At 44.3% G+C, this 15,539-nt stretch overlaps 10 protein-coding genes across 10 annotated transcripts; 4 read left to right on the forward strand and 6 right to left on the reverse strand.

Annotated features, from left to right (window-relative positions):
- Positions 1–107: 107 nt before the first annotated feature.
- K450DRAFT_204368 (uncharacterized protein) lies at positions 108–1,656 on the forward strand. Its single transcript, XM_051584721.1, has 7 exons — positions 108–330; positions 456–525; positions 610–730; positions 796–910; positions 985–1,397; positions 1,461–1,558; positions 1,621–1,656. Exons 1-7 carry the CDS (start codon positions 128–130, stop codon positions 1,627–1,629), a joined length of 1,029 nt encoding a protein of 342 aa, XP_051448961.1. The 5' UTR covers positions 108–127; the 3' UTR covers positions 1,630–1,656.
- A 1,385-nt stretch (positions 1,657–3,041) lies between these two features.
- K450DRAFT_220789 (uncharacterized protein) lies at positions 3,042–3,901 on the forward strand. The gene is made up of 3 exons (XM_051585610.1): positions 3,042–3,187; positions 3,267–3,373; positions 3,483–3,901. The coding sequence occupies exons 1-3, from the start codon at positions 3,123–3,125 to the stop codon at positions 3,704–3,706; spliced, it is 396 nt and encodes a 131-aa protein (XP_051448962.1). The 5' UTR covers positions 3,042–3,122; the 3' UTR covers positions 3,707–3,901.
- On the forward strand, positions 3,902–5,587 carry K450DRAFT_220797 (uncharacterized protein). The gene is made up of 5 exons (XM_051585611.1): positions 3,902–4,400; positions 4,469–4,583; positions 4,649–4,729; positions 4,796–4,807; positions 4,944–5,587. Exons 1-5 carry the CDS (start codon positions 4,096–4,098, stop codon positions 5,415–5,417), a joined length of 987 nt encoding a protein of 328 aa, XP_051448963.1. The 5' UTR covers positions 3,902–4,095; the 3' UTR covers positions 5,418–5,587.
- On the reverse strand, positions 5,572–7,766 carry K450DRAFT_220801 (uncharacterized protein). The gene is made up of 5 exons (XM_051585612.1): positions 7,713–7,766; positions 7,314–7,638; positions 6,694–7,225; positions 5,945–6,623; positions 5,572–5,878 (listed from the first exon to the last, which is right to left on the reverse strand). Exons 2-5 carry the CDS (start codon positions 7,535–7,537, stop codon positions 5,727–5,729), a joined length of 1,587 nt encoding a protein of 528 aa, XP_051448964.1. The 5' UTR covers positions 7,538–7,638; positions 7,713–7,766; the 3' UTR covers positions 5,572–5,726.
- A 116-nt stretch (positions 7,767–7,882) lies between these two features.
- K450DRAFT_220807 (uncharacterized protein) lies at positions 7,883–8,881 on the reverse strand. The gene has a single exon (XM_051585613.1). It carries the CDS (start codon positions 8,425–8,427, stop codon positions 8,155–8,157), a length of 273 nt encoding a protein of 90 aa, XP_051448965.1. The 5' UTR covers positions 8,428–8,881; the 3' UTR covers positions 7,883–8,154.
- K450DRAFT_220809 (uncharacterized protein) lies at positions 8,307–10,820 on the reverse strand. The gene is made up of 3 exons (XM_051585614.1): positions 10,270–10,820; positions 8,911–10,104; positions 8,307–8,793 (listed from the first exon to the last, which is right to left on the reverse strand). The coding sequence occupies exons 1-3, from the start codon at positions 10,594–10,596 to the stop codon at positions 8,518–8,520; spliced, it is 1,797 nt and encodes a 598-aa protein (XP_051448966.1). The 5' UTR covers positions 10,597–10,820; the 3' UTR covers positions 8,307–8,517.
- A 391-nt stretch (positions 10,821–11,211) lies between these two features.
- Positions 11,212–12,395, reverse strand: K450DRAFT_220823 (uncharacterized protein). The gene has a single exon (XM_051585615.1). It carries the CDS (start codon positions 12,215–12,217, stop codon positions 11,498–11,500), a length of 720 nt encoding a protein of 239 aa, XP_051448967.1. The 5' UTR covers positions 12,218–12,395; the 3' UTR covers positions 11,212–11,497.
- K450DRAFT_220824 (uncharacterized protein) lies at positions 12,120–12,488 on the forward strand. Its single transcript, XM_051585616.1, has one exon. It carries the CDS (start codon positions 12,238–12,240, stop codon positions 12,400–12,402), a length of 165 nt encoding a protein of 54 aa, XP_051448968.1. The 5' UTR covers positions 12,120–12,237; the 3' UTR covers positions 12,403–12,488.
- Positions 12,489–13,116: 628 nt separating this feature from the next.
- Positions 13,117–13,903, reverse strand: K450DRAFT_220827 (uncharacterized protein). Its single transcript, XM_051585617.1, has 2 exons — positions 13,628–13,903; positions 13,117–13,573 (listed from the first exon to the last, which is right to left on the reverse strand). Exon 2 carries the CDS (start codon positions 13,484–13,486, stop codon positions 13,190–13,192), a length of 297 nt encoding a protein of 98 aa, XP_051448969.1. The 5' UTR covers positions 13,487–13,573; positions 13,628–13,903; the 3' UTR covers positions 13,117–13,189.
- K450DRAFT_220829 (uncharacterized protein) lies at positions 13,660–14,943 on the reverse strand. Its single transcript, XM_051585618.1, has 4 exons — positions 14,356–14,943; positions 14,259–14,270; positions 14,028–14,182; positions 13,660–13,787 (listed from the first exon to the last, which is right to left on the reverse strand). Exons 1-4 carry the CDS (start codon positions 14,858–14,860, stop codon positions 13,779–13,781), a joined length of 681 nt encoding a protein of 226 aa, XP_051448970.1. The 5' UTR covers positions 14,861–14,943; the 3' UTR covers positions 13,660–13,778.
- Positions 14,944–15,539: the final 596 nt, after the last annotated feature.

Raw genomic sequence — 15,539 nt, forward strand, 5'->3', positions numbered from 1 at the left:
GGTCAAACAGTTCGCTTTCACGTGCACATGGATGCAAAACCATGGCTATGGTGATGGATTATACTAGATGCATCCATTCCTTCCCATTTGGTGAGTCAACCATAGGTGTGTGCTGGATGTATAGTTAATGAAGACTGGTTGGCAGCTTGCTGTTAAACTCAAGCTCCGCCTGCCTGCTTTCAAAAAAATCGGTTCGCGTCCACAACCGCGACTCTCCCTCCTTCGGCACGCTATGAATGCCATTCATCCGCTTGCAAAGGAGACGGTCCGATTCCTCAACAGCGGGCAGGTTATAACTGATCTCTCTACCATTGTGAAAGAGCTAGTCGAGTAAGCATATCTGTTACTTATACATATACGTCGGAAACCTCAGCAACTACCTAATGGCATTGCAACTATGAATTCAACCCATGTAATTAATCCTGTAATAAACTTCGACGCCTTTGCTTCATTAGAAATGCTCTTGATGCTAATGCTAGTTCCATCGAAGTCAAGTTGGTTGACTATGGTCTTTCTGCTATAACTGTAAGTACCCTTGGATACCAAACGGTTGTCAACGCTACACCTCCTCGTGTCCGCCAATTAAAAATTATTTCCCCCCTATCGCAGGTCAAGGATAATGGATCAGGTATCCCAGAGTCCGACCGCAAGCAGATGGCCAAACGATTCTGTACCTCCAAGCTAGAATCGTTTGAAAGCTTAAACTCGGTATTGAGTTATGGATTTCGAGGTACGAGGTTATACACTAGCATGTTCCTCTAGACAGCTGAAATTAAATGACTGTTGATTCTGCAGGTGAGGCGTTGAACTCAATATGTGCTGTTTCCAAAGAAACACAAATCGTTACCAAAACGAAGGAGGATGCTGTAGCCAAGCTGTATGAATTGGATGTCACCGGTTCCATCGTTAGGTACATGAACAACCGAGCTGTGTCGCATTCCTTAGTGAGATAAAGCTAACTACTTACTTTTCCTTCTCTTCTAGCGAAAAATCAAATGTAGGAGGCATAGGGACGACCGTCACTGCAAAGAAACCTTTCTACAATATCCCTGTTCGTCGACAACTGGCACAAAAGAATGCTCCTCAAACCGCGTCAAAGATACAGGATCTTTTGATCGCTTATGGCCTAGTTCATCCCAAAGTTCGTTTTGTGCTTCTTCATACACAGGAAACAGTTGGAAACAAGAAAAAACCGCAAAATTGGATCAAGCCTGCTGTAGCGGATCAAATGGAGGATGTCAAAGTCATCTTTGGCAAAACTTTAGCTGATATGCTCGATCACGTCTCCATTGAGGAAGCATACAATACGGGCGATATTGATAATCCGCAGGAAGAAGCAGAAAATTTGGACGATGAAGCTATCCGGTTGGATGCTGTGCTTCCGATTAAAGGTTCAGGTAAGAATCGAGATCCGTCTTTACATGTGAGCAGAAATATGGGGACTGAAGGTGCCACTTTAGATCCCATCATTGTTTGCAAAGGCGACCATGTTTATATCTACATCAACAGTCGACCAATACAAGCTTCCAAGTCTGACCTGAAAGAGCTGTTATCACTAGTACGGCACATATTTCATAATGCCTCTGATGAAGGTGCACTTTTTTTATAATATCTTTGCAGGCGGAGTAAATGCTCTTACTAATACTGTCAGTGTGCATAGACAATTCCCGCAAAACACCATTCATTATGCTTAACATATGTCTGCCACCGAACCAATACGATGGTAAGTAGTTTAAAAGAGAACCCTGCAAGAGCGTATGTCTGACTTAGTGGCGTTTTTTTTAGTGAACGTTGAACCTAGCAAGAATGCCGTCCTACTGCATCAAAAGCAAAGAGTGTTAAATCTTGTAGAGTCTCTACTCGATCGTACATACTCCAATACCTCTAAACAACCAGACCTTGCGGAAGAGCAGCAACTTTCGTCCGATATAAATGCAACACCAACAGAGCCCAACAGCAACAACACCGCAATTACAGACACTTTTACTACTTCAGAGACAGATCCAACATCGAATGCAACGCTTAGTACCACCATGACAAGCATACTGTCGAACCAACAAGCGAACGAAAGTTCAATGTTGACTGGTGTAACAACCATTATCGATTCCGATGATATTGGATTATTGCGCACTTTGTCAAGACCGCATGATGCACCTCAGAAAGCTACTTCTGACACTCACATGCAGCAAGTGAGATCTCCGCGTGTGGATTCTACGCCATTGGTTGCAGCAAGGGATTCATCCACCAACACGAGGTTGCAAGAATGGAAATTTAAGGGAGGCAATAAACAAACCAGTGGCGGCGGCACTGACATGGAGCAAGAGCACGAGGAACCTCTGTTCCCATCGCGGAAGAGGCTACGTACGGAAGAAGCATTGACAAATTCATCCATTCCTCTAACGTCCACCAATGAGCCATTGCCCAAACATGCAGTCTCGGCTAGAAGGAGGCCAAGCCATGAGGACCATTCCACAAGCGCCTTCAACAGCTTTGATATCCTTATGACGTCTCGTGAGCGACTAACACGTCGACCTGGCGGAGTAGAGCATACTGTCATCGAAGGACCGAGACAAAGCTCTCTATCGTCGTATATCAATACAAGTGACAAGCGTACTGAAGCGTTGCCATTGGAAAATAGACCAGTCTCTATTGAACGACCCTTGGTACGACCCAGTACGCCAATACAAAATGTATTACAAACACCCGCTAGACGAAGGAGGCAACATTTAACACTTATGGACGTTGACCATGAGCTTGTAGAAACTTTGAATCAGACCATGACGCTGGACGTCAATGTATCTCGCATTCACCAACGTTATCGATTGCATCAGACTAGAATGACTAAGCTTTACCGGACCCCGTTAGGCGAATACAAGTCTCTCAGTTCTCAAGATTCGACAACCCCTGAAATATGTCGCTATGTTACATCACTTGAACATGATTTGGAAATCTATGTTTCTCAATCCTGCGAGCCGAGCTTAGGAACCATAGTCGGCAAAGTAGCGGTGGTAGACTCCGAAAGGTAAGGGCAAACATGCAATGGCAATCTCACGTGTATAACTGACATTGTTTGTCAACCCGCTCTTCTCAGTGCGAAATGCGAATTACAATACCAGCATCTAATGGCTACAAAGGACCTCTCCAACAGCCTATCAGGAACCGAGGAGCCTTGTAATCTCCTTTTGAGGTTAGTGAGATGTATTTAATTGATTGTCAGTAAACGCACGAATGGTCTGATGTTTAGAGTTCCTTTCTCATGGTACCAGCGATCAAGAACAACAGACGTTGAACAGTATGGCTCAGTCCGACGACGGTATTATTACAGATGCACGACTTACTATGAACGGTATTCTAGTCCAGTTGCCAAAACAAGGTATGCACGCCGTCCAAAAGTTCAGTGTGGTAGAGAAAAAAAAACACCATGGGAGAGTGTCGATGATCATAACTAAGCCTGGCATATCCTCAATTTCTGTTTATAACAGCCACCGACCCAACTATAGCGAGATTTTCAAGTCTGACTGGTGTTGAAGAGTTGCAAGAAATCTTGTGGCTGATTCAAAAAGGAGAGAGAGACGTGTGCGGGTGCCGACCAGGAAAAGTGCTCCAGAACTTTAGGGACACGGCCAAGCAACAGCCCTGGAACAAGCCATTCTCCATTGAAGTATTTGGCATCGAGCCCCGAGCTGTGTTGATGTTACCGTGGTGATCGTAACCATATTGTTGTGTCCTCGTGTAATGTGAGTGACTCTCCATGCAACCTACCCTATGGAAAAAACCCTGTCCATGAATTTCCTGTCAACCGCGCGAAAAGGGACTGTAGATAACTTGGGTTAATTAAACTACCAAACACTCATTAAAGAGACCGCCAAGCATAAAAGAAGGGTGAAAAGAAGCGGTCGGTGCTGCACACGTTGTGGTTATATCGGGGATGTACAAACAAGTTCTTTCGTGGCGTTTCTCGATGTAAAAAATTTCAAGTTTGATGCCACAAACAGCAACACACGCTTGCTCAATGGTTGAATTCAAATAAAAATATTGGGCATTTTCCTTCCATCCTGTTCTCTTCTTCTCTGTTCACGCACTTTTTCCTCCACAATGTCCGTCCCTCTAACAAATGACATGCTCGGCATGGAATGGGACGAGATATTTTCACAAATCATCTCGTTAATTTGTATCAGCGTCTTATCCATCTTATTCGGCGCCAAATCCACCATAGAAAGACTTCGACATTTGACGTACGCTCGTTTGCTAGTGCTGTTGATTTACATTGCTAGTTGGGCGTTTACGACTGCGAGCACGATATTGGTGGCGACAAATAATTTCAACCAAATATCATGCACCCTGTCCATCCTCACCTGCGACGTATTCTACGCAGGCAGTAAAATTCTCATCTACGCATGGTACCGATTTTCTTCTCTTGCATAAACATCGAATGCTGCAGCAGCCCATTAATGTCGCTCTTTTTCAGGCTCATCGAACGTATTTGGGTCGTAGAAGCCGTGAAGACCAGACGTTTGAAAACCCCACTCTATCGATTCCACATCGTTTTACTCATGCCATACTTTGTCATTTTTTCACTGATGGTAAGGTATCTGGCGTGGTGTCGATCGATGCCATTGTCATCTAACCTTTTTGGTCGTCTCGACAGGTTGTCTACCGTGAAAGTTATCTGGAAGAAAATGGTGCCTGCACCATTGGCTTGCAACCTCCTGCTGCTGTTCCCTTGATGGTAAGTAGAACCCTGTAACGAAGCCGAGTTCCACCGATTTTCTAAACCGACTTATGTCACCATTAGGTATACGACTTTGTAAGTTGTTCCCCTTTATCATATGTTTGCAGTATCACGCATGAAAAAATTGCGTCCCAGCATTACACAAGTCAAACTTATCCATCGGTTGTATCACTTTACTTACAAACTTTATATTTTTGCGATTGTGTTCTAGATCTTCAATTTATACATGACGGGATTGTTCATTCGACCCTTGATGCAACATAGTGTTCAACGAGGATTCGCGAGTGAAACCCAGCTTGAACGATGCGAGTTGCGCGTGCTCGCCAAGCGCACCCTTGTCGCCTCAGTTGTGTGTTTGTTGGTGTCTCTAGCCAACATTTTGATTTTGGCCATTCTTAAACGCGAACGCGGCCTCATTTGTCTTACCTGCTGTACATTCGATGTCACAGTCAACGCTGTCACCATTCACTTTGTGACAAACCGTAGCAGCCCTGTGCGTCAAGACATCTTCGTCCAACCTTATCGCGATACCCACATCTCCGACCGAGACACCGACATCTTTGCTATGGTCGACGAACACGATTCAAGTACCAAAGCCTCTCAGCATACCATGCACACCAATGACGGCGAACGTCTTAATGAAACGTTTGCATATAACTCGGATATCCAGGATGTAAAATACTAGCCCAGATTGTGTCAATCTGTACCCTACCCACTTATTATATTTCATTTTTTGTCAATATCTGTAGTTTTTTCTCCCTCACAGTGCCTGTGGTTTTTGCTTTTGTACTCCTCCCCTCACCTGGTTTTTTTTTTTTACACTCCATCTCTAGTCCTTGTTTCGCTATACATTTGTACTTGCTCAACAGGCAGGCAAACAAACCCATTTCCTACTTTACGTGTGATTTATTACAAAAATTTCTTTATAAATTGAAACAAGACTATCCAATTTTTCCGGGGGCGGGGCGAAATTTTTTCCATGCATTGTAGCATTTTACTGCTTCCAGACCTTGTGCTCAAGCATCATGTCGTTGGTGGGGGCAAGACCAACGCAGGCACGGAAGATGTTCTCCATAGCAGTACGCTGCTTAGCCAAGGCGTTGACAACAGGGGTACCGGGGCTAACAAGGGGAGCCTTGAGCATATCTAATAGCAAGGTCAAAATTAGGTTGGAACTCGCGTGAGGGAATGGTAGTGGGGTGGATCACTTACAGCTAAGAATAGAGAGGACACTGTGGAAGGGAGAGAACTTGGTCATATCACCCGTCTTGTACTCAACACGGGTCATAAGTTCAGTGACAGTAATGAGATCAATGATGAGAGGAGTGGCGAGCAAGGAGTCTTCGCAGATGTTGTAGATGGAGATGCTTTGACGGCCACCCATGAAAATATCGCACTCATACTCATCCAAGGCACGCTTGGAGTCACCGACGCAAGGCACGTACTTGATGACAACGGTATGGTCGGGATGCTCATTTTCAGCATACAAGATCTTGTTGGCAGCCACCATATCATCGACAACAGTGGACTTGGAGATTTCCTTGGAGCGGAATTGCTTGTGGGACGACAAGTTCTTGCCATCATTGTTACCCAAATGGTTGTAGGAGGTGATACCAACGGGCTTGATACCAGCATTCACTAAAAAGTCAACAATGGCAGACTTGAACTTGGTCTGACCAGATTTGAAATCGTCACCACCAATGTAGGTTTGTTCACGTTCAGCGAGTTCCATCACACCGGGAACAAAGGTGTTTTGAGGAGAACCGTTGATGAAAGGAACATGTTCTTGAATACAAGCAAGAGCGAAGACGGAGGAAGGAGAAACTTCGTCATGGGAAGCCTTGACAGCAGCCAAAATGTTATCAGCAGTGTCATTGACGCCTTCGATGATCTAGGGTAAGGTCAGAGTCAGTCATGAGATGTCACCCTAGGCACCCCCCCCCCCACACTATGAAACCTACCTCAGCATAACGCTCAGTGTTAGCAGTCCAGATAACAATGACCTTATCGAGCTGGTTGGCAGCCTTGAAGTCACGGATATCCTTACGGATTTGCTCAAGATGAGCTTGCTTATCATTACCAGCCATCAAGTTGTCAGCACGGTCAGACTGGTTGGCAGCAATGAAGTCAGGGTAGTAAATAGAGGGAAGAGGAGTCAACTTGTCCATTTCAGAACGAACTTGACGTTGGAGATCGTATTCAAGGACTTGAGCACGCTCCATAGCTTCACCCAAGTTCTTGGAGGAAATATCCCAACCACCCAAAACAAGGTCGTTAGGTTCAACCATAGGCAAGACCTTGGAGAAAGGAATGTAAACATCGTTGCCTTCAGCATCGACACCGAGCTTCACGGTAGAAGCTTGAGTGACGGAGCCAAAGTAGTTAGGGTGATGAACACCACGCTTGGACCGCCAGCTAATGTTGTTCTTATTAGCCAGGATAGAAGCAGTGACGGTGGAACCATTGTTACCACCCCATCCGACCATCATGAGACTGAGGGGGAAAAAAGACAATGAAAACAGGGTTAGGGCAGTCCACCCAAAAAAAAAAAATCATGCCATGTTCCCATTTAAAAACTTACCCGAGCTTAGGGATACGAGTATCGGTCTTGAAATGGTAGACAGAGTTCTTAGGCTCGACGTTGAGGGAACCGTCTTCGGCCTTAGTAACAAGGGTGTTGGTGTAGGTGTATTCGGCGAGGATATGGTCATCAGTGTACTGCACATTGGGAGCGTGTACTTTGAACAAAGATGAGGAGGGAGCAACACCGACAGGTGCGGGAGTAGTATCATGAGGAGGAGCCATTGCGAATTGATTGGTAGTTTTTAAACGATCTTTTTGGGTCGGTCTGAGCACCTTCTATAACCTCTATGCGGGTTATGAGTTGAAGATAAGAGATTGGCAAACTACATGAGGAGAACCCGAAAGATGAGTATTGGAATGTTAGGATCGACCCCTTGCAAAACCCCAAAGCACTTACCGTTTTGACAAAGTTTGAGGAAAGTAAACTTTCTATAGAAGCAAGCGACTGAAGAAAGATGAGATGAGAGAGAGATGGAAAAAGTCCTTGGCACCCTTTCCCCAGCAAGTATTTGACGGTTTCTTGAATTTGTGTTTCGATGTTTAAATCGCCGCCCCACCGGACCTCTACACAGAGAGCGTGGCTTATCGCTCTATGAATGAACAAACTTTAAGGCACACCAATTGATTTCCAACACGAGGTTTTATGCAAAAATAAATTATAGATGAACACAAATGGGTTAAGAGAAATAGCAGAAAAATAATTCAAAAGGAGATTCGATTGGGGATTGTGGGTGGGATACAAAAGCATAGAAATGACAGACGGCAAGTCTGGGAGACACATGGGTTTTTTCTTGATTTTCTTCAGGTGGGGTTTTCGGTTAAATGAATGAGATGGAGCTTCAAAAAAAAAAAAAATGGTAAAGAAACAACCGAATATCAAATCCGGCCTTTGTCATTGGTTGTGATGTCGACGACGGGGTACACAGACGAACGAAGTTTGTGATAGTGTGGAACAATCTGAAAATCAAAATGCTGAATAAACCTCGATATATATAAAATAAAATAGGAGGAAAGAAAGAAGAAGGGAAAAAAAATTGGGTGGGGTGTGCTTGTTGTGTATACAAAATAAAAAAGAAGAAAAGGGAAAAGTGGTGAAGAGGCAAGAAGTACATTGAGGGTGGGGGTGTGGGTTTCGCTTCGGTATACAAGTCCAACGTCGTCCGTCCTATACTCTTTGGTTTTTTTTGGGGGAAGAGGGGTTTTTATGACAGCTGTGGGTCGAAGCTATAGCTTTCACGTCTGTCAGAGAAAGAAAAGCCTCCAACCATAGGATTGAATCCAAAGCTATTATGTTGATTGTTGTTACTACCGTTCATCATGGAAATGGGAATACCGTTGTTGCTAGATATATTGCTAGTGCTGTTGATGCTGTTAATAATGTTGCTGGTTGTGATTGTGCTACTGGTGTTATTGCTGGTTGAGGTGCTGCTGTTATTGCTGTTATTATTGCTATTGCTAGTTGGATTTTGACGTACGCCCTGGTCAAAAATGAATAATAAAGTTTAGTAAAAAAGGTACGCAATATGGATTAGCTCGTTCGTTATATTACTACTGCGCATCCTCCCCCCAAAAATGAAAAATAGTCATCAACTTACCAAAGGATTCTTGCTGTAGGAGAGTCGGATGCCTCCCTTAACAGAATTGCTAAGAGGGTTGCCATAAAGATCATTCAGCGCCTGCGCTGCACAGGCGACATCCTCGAATTCAACAAAGCACATTGGGCCATTGGGCTTGTTGCGAAATGATAAGCGTTTATATCCAACGCATCTTGAGAACAACGCCTTGAGTTCATCTTCACTGGTATTAGGAGGTAAATTACCTACATACAAAGTATTGCAAGGTGGGTTTTGATCAGCGGGATTTTGAGCTGGGATCATAGTCACCCCACGATACCCAGGCGAGCTAAGACCAGGTGAAGGCAACCCATTGGTTCCTGCCGTGGATGAAGAATTGGTGTTGCCTGCATTTTGGACGCCCGGGCTAGTGTTAATGCTGAGAGACCCAAATCGGGCGGTGGGAGGCTGTTGTGGCGTCTCACGTTGACTCGTCTGCCCTGCTTGTGGATTGGGTGAAGCTTCGTCCAAGACACTACTAATGCTTTGCTGTGGAGCACCATTCAATCCATTGGTCAAAGCTGAGCTGCCGAACAAAGCAATACTGCTAAATCCACGATCACTTTGAACCGGCGTAGACTTGGATAAATAACTGAGAGGATGGGTAGGATCATTTTCCAAATCAATCAACCCTTTGGAGAATCGATGACCGGGATTAAACCCAATAGGAGTACGGGCCGAAGAGGATGACACCAGGCCTCCATTTCCATTAGAAGTGTTGTTCAATCCGCCAAGAGTATCGGTTGCCGCAGAAGAGGATCGAGCATCAAATGACTGGGCACGTGAGACAAACGACGGATCGTTGAATGCAGAAGCAGTAGGGGTACTGGGGGAAAATACGTCCGAGTAAAAGTCATACGGATATTCGTTGGGTGACAGTAAGTCACTAGGCAGTGCCGGCACCGAATAAAATGCTTCGTAAGCCGACGACGGGTTTCCTGGGAATCGCTTTTGAGGATGAATGGCCTGTGGAGCCATTGGGAAACCAGCACTGGGTGGATTCGCTGTCGCAGTTGCTTGTTGTTGATCGCTGGAAAGACCACGTTTGGTATGCAAATTCTTTTTAGCCATTTCTGCTTTTAAAACCGACCCTTTCTCGGCATCGACTTTGCGTCCACTCAAAATGTCCTTCGCTTCCAACGCTTCGACTCGAGTACGAAATTTCGCAAATCCAATCTAAAGAGAAGCAAAATAAGAAGTTGGTTAAAAAAATTGTCTATTGATTTCGCATTTGCCCTTACTGCTGAGCCGCTCGTGCGAAGACCTCTTTTTTTTTTGTTATCATGACTAAAACCAAAAAAAAAGCCATTTCGGACCACAATTCTCCAGCCCCATACTTACAATTTGTTTGCGAGCATTGTTGTTAGCAGCCGTTGAAGGGGTCGTAGGTGTAGTTACGCTCAAGACAGTATTGGTAGTTGGGGTGTTCAAGCCCATCTCTTCTTCTTGGTCTTTGCTCGGGACTTTGAGAGTAGCCGCCTCGAAACCTGGCGAGAAGATGAACATGTTCTGGAATTCCCGTTCCTGCATGTCATCAGGAAACCCTACGACAAAAATAGTAGAAATTTCTTCATTGGACTGAGGAGTTTGGCTATTGTTTTGATTCATCATTACGTTGTACAGACTACTTGTCAGCGGAGAGACAGTTGGCAACGAGCCTGGGGACATTGGCGTGTGTCGCAAGTCAGAAAACGTGGGAGAAGTGGGAGGTGGTACCGGGTTGAAAGATGCCAGGATGAAGTGCTGTAGATGGCAATTAATGAAGTGGTGGGGGAGGGTATTTGAAAAAACAAAATGCAGACAGAGGGAGAATGAGAGAAAAACCCTTTGGCCTACGTCGCTTTTTTAAAATTTGTGATGACCCGACCAACGGAAAGAGTCACGACCAAAATTTTTTTTTTTTTTTTTTGCCAACTGCTTTGTGTTCGAGTTCAGTCCAGCGATCGGTTTCTGGTGGAGGTGAAGTGGCAAGCATAGCAACCGCCTATCATCCGTAACTACCCATTGCCTTCAATTCATTGTCTAATTTTCATCTTTGTCATGTAGCCGCTATTGCGTATCACTGATGTTTCATCAACGTCTTTTCTCGGTTTTATTCAGTCATGGTCTTGTGAGATGTTGAAGCGTTTAATTTTACCGAATGAAACACATGATGTCACCATGGGGTCAGACTCTGGGGTAGACTGGTTGCAAAGCCACCACATTAAAAAAAAAAGTGGGAAATCGCATGCGCACTAGCTTTTTCAAAAGGCGGGCCACATAAAAGCGAGTAGTGAGCGAGAGATAACCTTTATGAAGATAATCTCTCGCCACCACCTTGACCACCTGTAGCTGGAGCTAAATTCCACAGCTGAGCTCTGTTAGTTGGATGCCATTATAGGGCAAGCCAGCGTGCCACATGAATTTCCCGGTGTTGGCTTTATCCGCGGAGGGGCACACAAATAGGAAAAAAATGAAAACACGGGTATTTTGGCAAGTTCAACACACTTGGTTTTTTTACTTGATAGCCCAAAAAATGAATACAAAAACTATAAACAGTACGGAAAAATGGTGTGCTTTTTACATCAGATTAATAGTTGCCAGATTGTTGTCTGTCGCCTTCTTGATATCTGTCAGGGTTGTTACCCAATTTACCAGCAAGCTTCTTTAAGCCTCCCTTGATTTGGTCACCGGTTGATGCCTGGCCCGACTGCTGGTTGAAGTCGGTATTGTTATCATTGTAAGAGCCAGAGGTGTCTGTGCGTGCGTTGGGGTCATCCCATGCGCTTTGAGTCTGTCCTCCTTGCATGCTGGAGTCATAATTGGATGATTGAGTCATGGAAGGATCTTGTGTGCTGGAAGAAAAGCCTCCAGAGGTAGTGTTATCGCCATAGGATTGGTTGCCAGAGCCAAAGTTATCACCGGAAGATCCCAGGTTGCTAGATCCTAGCTGCTGGTTGTCTGATGAACCAAAACCAGTATTTGAGCCAGACATTTGGTTTCCGCTATCCCAGCCACCACGAGTTCCTCCAGCCATACCAGAGGTATCAGACGACTGAGTGTTGTAGGTTCCTTGGTTGTCCTGGTTATCCATAGAAGAGTCAAGTCCTTGGTTGTTGCCAGACTTGAGAGTGCTACCAATGCCTGAATCACCCTGATTGTTATAACCAGTATCTTGAGATTGATCGAGACGGGTAATATCCTGTTGATCTCCAAATCCTGCTTGGCCAAATCCTCCTTGCTGCTGGCCGTATCCAGTATCTTGCTGCTGGTTACCGTAGTCAGGGTTGTTTTGTTGATCGTAGTTCATTGTGAGGTGAAGTGTAAAGAATGGCGTACATTTATGCGTTTGTATTTATACTTTTTGCCTTTAATTTTGCAACTCCCTTCCACTCTCGTTCAAGCTTGTTTGTCTTAAGGTATAAATTTCATCCAGCGTGGCACTTTTTTCGTCATGGTGACCCAGTCCCAGGTTTGAATGGAGAAGTTTCATAACAAGCTCCTTGAATCATCATATCATTGACGTGATCTACCAACATTTTGAAATAGTGTAGGATGTATGGCTTCATGCACGTCGTTGTCGATATCCTTGTCATTTTACGTGAAAATGAAATCTTACAAGGTCGACACCTCGCTGGCAGATGTCCAAATAGCCAGCGTTAGGTATTAGGAGGCTATATGTTGGAAATTTTTTGCTTCAATACGCCCGCTGGGACGCCGTCGTGGGAGAGACCAAATTGAAACATACAATGCATTAAAATGAATGTATTCTTGGCAAACGTGACTGGGTACAAATTGATCATGAGCTTTTGAACATTTTATGGCCCGATGGAACCCCCAATTGATGAGCAAGTTATAGTGTAAGGGTGGTCCATAACAGGTAGTATAACCTGATAGTGCGTTTTATTTTTCTATGCAGAGTATGAATATGGGCAAATGATCCAGAAAAATAGCCCAGCAATGAGATGGTGTCATTCATCTTGTGTACGATATGTCATTGGGAATATTTTGCCTCACGGTGTATTGTACCCCAAGGAAGCTAGAACGCAATGGGGGTTCACTGAATCGCTCCCAATAACTCTTCTACACCACGATCAAGCTACCCGTCCCGAAACTCCCCGCAGCTCACCCATGTAATACCTTATTCAATCCCCTAAACACGTATCAGAACATATCGCCGCTACGGTGTCATAAGCATCCCATATCTCGCGCGCGCTTTAATCATATCGTACTTAAATATAGTCTATAGTATATGCCGCACCCAATTCAACTGGTCGCCTAGCTAGGCGGAAGATGGAGTGGCTTGTTTGTCTTCAGGGTGCTTCATATCGTGACCTTCTTGGAATTTGTCAGGATCATCCGCTACTTTGCCTTCAAATTCCTTCCAAGTGCCTCTAATTTTGTCGTATGTTGAGACAGGTTGCGAAACATTATCAGACGGAGCTGACTCTCCCGCCTCAGATGAAGGTTGAGAGATGTGATGATGATTATGGTGGTGGTGGTGGGTCATCACGGTATGTGCAAAGAAAAAGTAGTGGAAGAAAAAATAAGTGCTTCGCGCCCAACAAGGTCGTAGCATATAATTTATTTTGCATTAGCTCTCAGCCCCAAACCTGACAGGCCAAGCCATTCGACTTGTGGACATCTACACGTGTTCGCTAACCACCTTAAGAGAATTGAGTGTTGTGAGTTCAGCCTTTAACAGCTTTGGTAAAATTACCTTGTTCATTGGCTTGGAAGTGAAAGTAGTGAAAACACTAAATACCCCCAAAGTTTTATGCTTTTCGATAACTTTTTAATCGATTGTTACAGGTAGATTTTGGTGGGTGAATTCAAAAAAGAATAAAAAAGAAAAAAATGGTGTATTTAATCTAAGCCATCTAGGACTCTTTAAACATCTAGACTCTACAGTTTGTAAATGCCATGAGCAAAATATCAGTTGCTCCAGCTGCACTCAACGCATCCATTATTTCGCCCTGTCGCTTCTTTTCAATCATTGACTGAACAGCAACCCATCCTTCGTGCGAATCCAAAGAGGACACAGTGGGAGCTTGACGACCTGGTGTGATGGTGACGGCGCTAGACAAGTTCTTTCGCTCAATGTTATAGGTGCAAAGGACATATCGGCCAGCAGTGATGACACCACGAATACGTGAAGCAATCTTATCGCACAATTCTCTATGGGTGGTCTTCTTGTTGGTGATCAAAACAGCTTGAGATTCCATGATGGTGTGGATATCGTGCAGACCAGCAGCACGCATGGTATCGCCAGATTCTATTTCACCAAACAACAAAAAGAGTCAGTACCGCCATCTAATATCAATTCTCCAATAACTCATCGCTCTACTCACCAACCAAATCAACTACACAACACAAAGGTACAAGGGTTAAGCTGTGTTAATGATGCGTCATTTTGTGTAGCCAAAACGCATGGTCGGAAAAACTTACTAATACCATCAGCGAGACCCAGTGCGCAGGCTGCTTCAACTGAACCGGCTACGTAACTGATTTTGGTGGTCTTTCCAGCAGCCTTGTCCAGAGGTTCAAAGACGCTCTTTGCCAAAACTTCGAAACTGGTAACTACTCGACGACCGACCAAAGATTCGACAGTCTGGTTTGCACCAGCAAGGGGAACTTGAACGCACAAGCTGCATTTTCCGAATCCAAGTTCAAGAATTTCCTCAACCTCATCAATGGATTCGTTTTCAGCGACCATATCTTGACCGGTGATACCCATATCGATGTTACCTTCAGCCACATATTTTGGAATATCGGCAGCGGGCAGGAAAATGAGAGCGACGGGAAGGTTGGTAACAAGAGCAATATCCAATCGATTCTTGCGGTGGAACTGCAAATCAGATCCGTGGAGCAAGGTAAGACATTGCTCATAGAGACGTCCTTTCTTTGGTATAGCAAACAAAAGGCGATTGTCGAGATCTTTGACGAAATCCATTGAAATTAGTTGTGAGTCGGTGACAAGGAGATTTGGATGGTCGGGCTCTAGAAAAATTATGACAATTTTTTTGACATAATATTATCTCAGATCAGATCCGTCACGTGGGCCGAATAACAGGATTGAGTAGCCACGGTGATTGGATGATAATGTCCAATCCCCCCTTTTATATGATGGACATGTTAGACATTTGACTGCAATATGTGAGGAGATAAGATGCTAGAAAGCCTATAGAGCAATTGCACCTATGTATTTGTCTAATTTGAAACGACTTTAGTGTTACACTGCGATGCAGCGGATACATTTAGTATATCAAAAATCAACGCGCATGCCAGGTGTAAGGTTAGCAACACCCATTGTTAAATCCTGCACGCTTTTTCAGCACTGCAAAAAGGTATTCTCTGGTTGACATTTCATCTGTATTCTGTCAAAAACAAGAGTAGTTGCCTCACGGTGGTTTCTTTACTGGCGTCGTAAGCTCTTGAACAGACTGATAATACACTCAGCTAGCACTTTAAAATGTACAGAATCAATCTTGGTTTTAAAGTGCTTGGATAGTTTCTATGGTGTTAGGACAGTACGAAAAATGAAGTTGAATAGCTGGCCAGCCTGACACTCAAAGTGGCTATTCTATTATGTCTTAGGTCATACTCCATGCAGAAACATATATGCACTGTAC

Source organism: Umbelopsis ramanniana, assembly GCF_025399195.1.
Source record: "Umbelopsis ramanniana AG unplaced genomic scaffold K450scaffold_3, whole genome shotgun sequence".
NCBI classification, from domain to species: Eukaryota; Fungi; Mucoromycota; class Umbelopsidomycetes; order Umbelopsidales; family Umbelopsidaceae; genus Umbelopsis; species Umbelopsis ramanniana.

What these genes read in the sequence shown, in the direction of transcription:
- K450DRAFT_204368 (XM_051584721.1), top strand. Translation starts at nt 128, where the DNA reads ATGAAGACTGGTTGGCAGCTTGCTGTTAAACTCAAGCTCCGCCTGCCT. An exon ending in ATTGTGAAAGAGCTAGTCGA is followed by an intron (nt 331 to 455) that starts GTAAGCATATCT and finishes TTGCTTCATTAG; the next exon opens with AAATGCTCTTGATGCTAATG. An exon ending in GTCACCGGTTCCATCGTTAG is followed by an intron (nt 911 to 984) that starts GTACATGAACAA and finishes CTTCTCTTCTAG; the next exon opens with CGAAAAATCAAATGTAGGAG.
- K450DRAFT_220789 (XM_051585610.1), top strand. Translation starts at nt 3,123, where the DNA reads ATGGCTACAAAGGACCTCTCCAACAGCCTATCAGGAACCGAGGAGCCT. An exon ending in CCTTGTAATCTCCTTTTGAG is followed by an intron (nt 3,188 to 3,266) that starts GTTAGTGAGATG and finishes TCATGGTACCAG; the next exon opens with CGATCAAGAACAACAGACGT. An exon ending in AGTCCAGTTGCCAAAACAAG is followed by an intron (nt 3,374 to 3,482) that starts GTATGCACGCCG and finishes TGTTTATAACAG; the next exon opens with CCACCGACCCAACTATAGCG.
- K450DRAFT_220797 (XM_051585611.1), top strand. Translation starts at nt 4,096, where the DNA reads ATGTCCGTCCCTCTAACAAATGACATGCTCGGCATGGAATGGGACGAG. An exon ending in AAAATTCTCATCTACGCATG is followed by an intron (nt 4,401 to 4,468) that starts GTACCGATTTTC and finishes GCTCTTTTTCAG; the next exon opens with GCTCATCGAACGTATTTGGG. An exon ending in TTGTCATTTTTTCACTGATG is followed by an intron (nt 4,584 to 4,648) that starts GTAAGGTATCTG and finishes TCGTCTCGACAG; the next exon opens with GTTGTCTACCGTGAAAGTTA.
- K450DRAFT_220801 (XM_051585612.1), bottom strand. Translation starts at nt 7,537, where the DNA reads ATGGCTCCTCCTCATGATACTACTCCCGCACCTGTCGGTGTTGCTCCC. An exon ending in ACTCGTATCCCTAAGCTCGG is followed by an intron (nt 7,226 to 7,313) that starts GTAAGTTTTTAA and finishes TTTCCCCCTCAG; the next exon opens with TCTCATGATGGTCGGATGGG. An exon ending in ACACTGAGCGTTATGCTGAG is followed by an intron (nt 6,624 to 6,693) that starts GTAGGTTTCATA and finishes ACCTTACCCTAG; the next exon opens with ATCATCGAAGGCGTCAATGA.
- K450DRAFT_220807 (XM_051585613.1), bottom strand. Translation starts at nt 8,427, where the DNA reads ATGTACTTCTTGCCTCTTCACCACTTTTCCCTTTTCTTCTTTTTTATT.
- K450DRAFT_220809 (XM_051585614.1), bottom strand. Translation starts at nt 10,596, where the DNA reads ATGTCCCCAGGCTCGTTGCCAACTGTCTCTCCGCTGACAAGTAGTCTG. An exon ending in ACAATGCTCGCAAACAAATT is followed by an intron (nt 10,105 to 10,269) that starts GTAAGTATGGGG and finishes GCTTCTCTTTAG; the next exon opens with ATTGGATTTGCGAAATTTCG. An exon ending in CCTACAGCAAGAATCCTTTG is followed by an intron (nt 8,794 to 8,910) that starts GTAAGTTGATGA and finishes ATTTTTGACCAG; the next exon opens with GGCGTACGTCAAAATCCAAC.
- K450DRAFT_220823 (XM_051585615.1), bottom strand. Translation starts at nt 12,217, where the DNA reads ATGAACTACGATCAACAAAACAACCCTGACTACGGTAACCAGCAGCAA.
- K450DRAFT_220824 (XM_051585616.1), top strand. Translation starts at nt 12,238, where the DNA reads ATGGCGTACATTTATGCGTTTGTATTTATACTTTTTGCCTTTAATTTT.
- K450DRAFT_220827 (XM_051585617.1), bottom strand. Translation starts at nt 13,486, where the DNA reads ATGCTACGACCTTGTTGGGCGCGAAGCACTTATTTTTTCTTCCACTAC.
- K450DRAFT_220829 (XM_051585618.1), bottom strand. Translation starts at nt 14,860, where the DNA reads ATGGATTTCGTCAAAGATCTCGACAATCGCCTTTTGTTTGCTATACCA.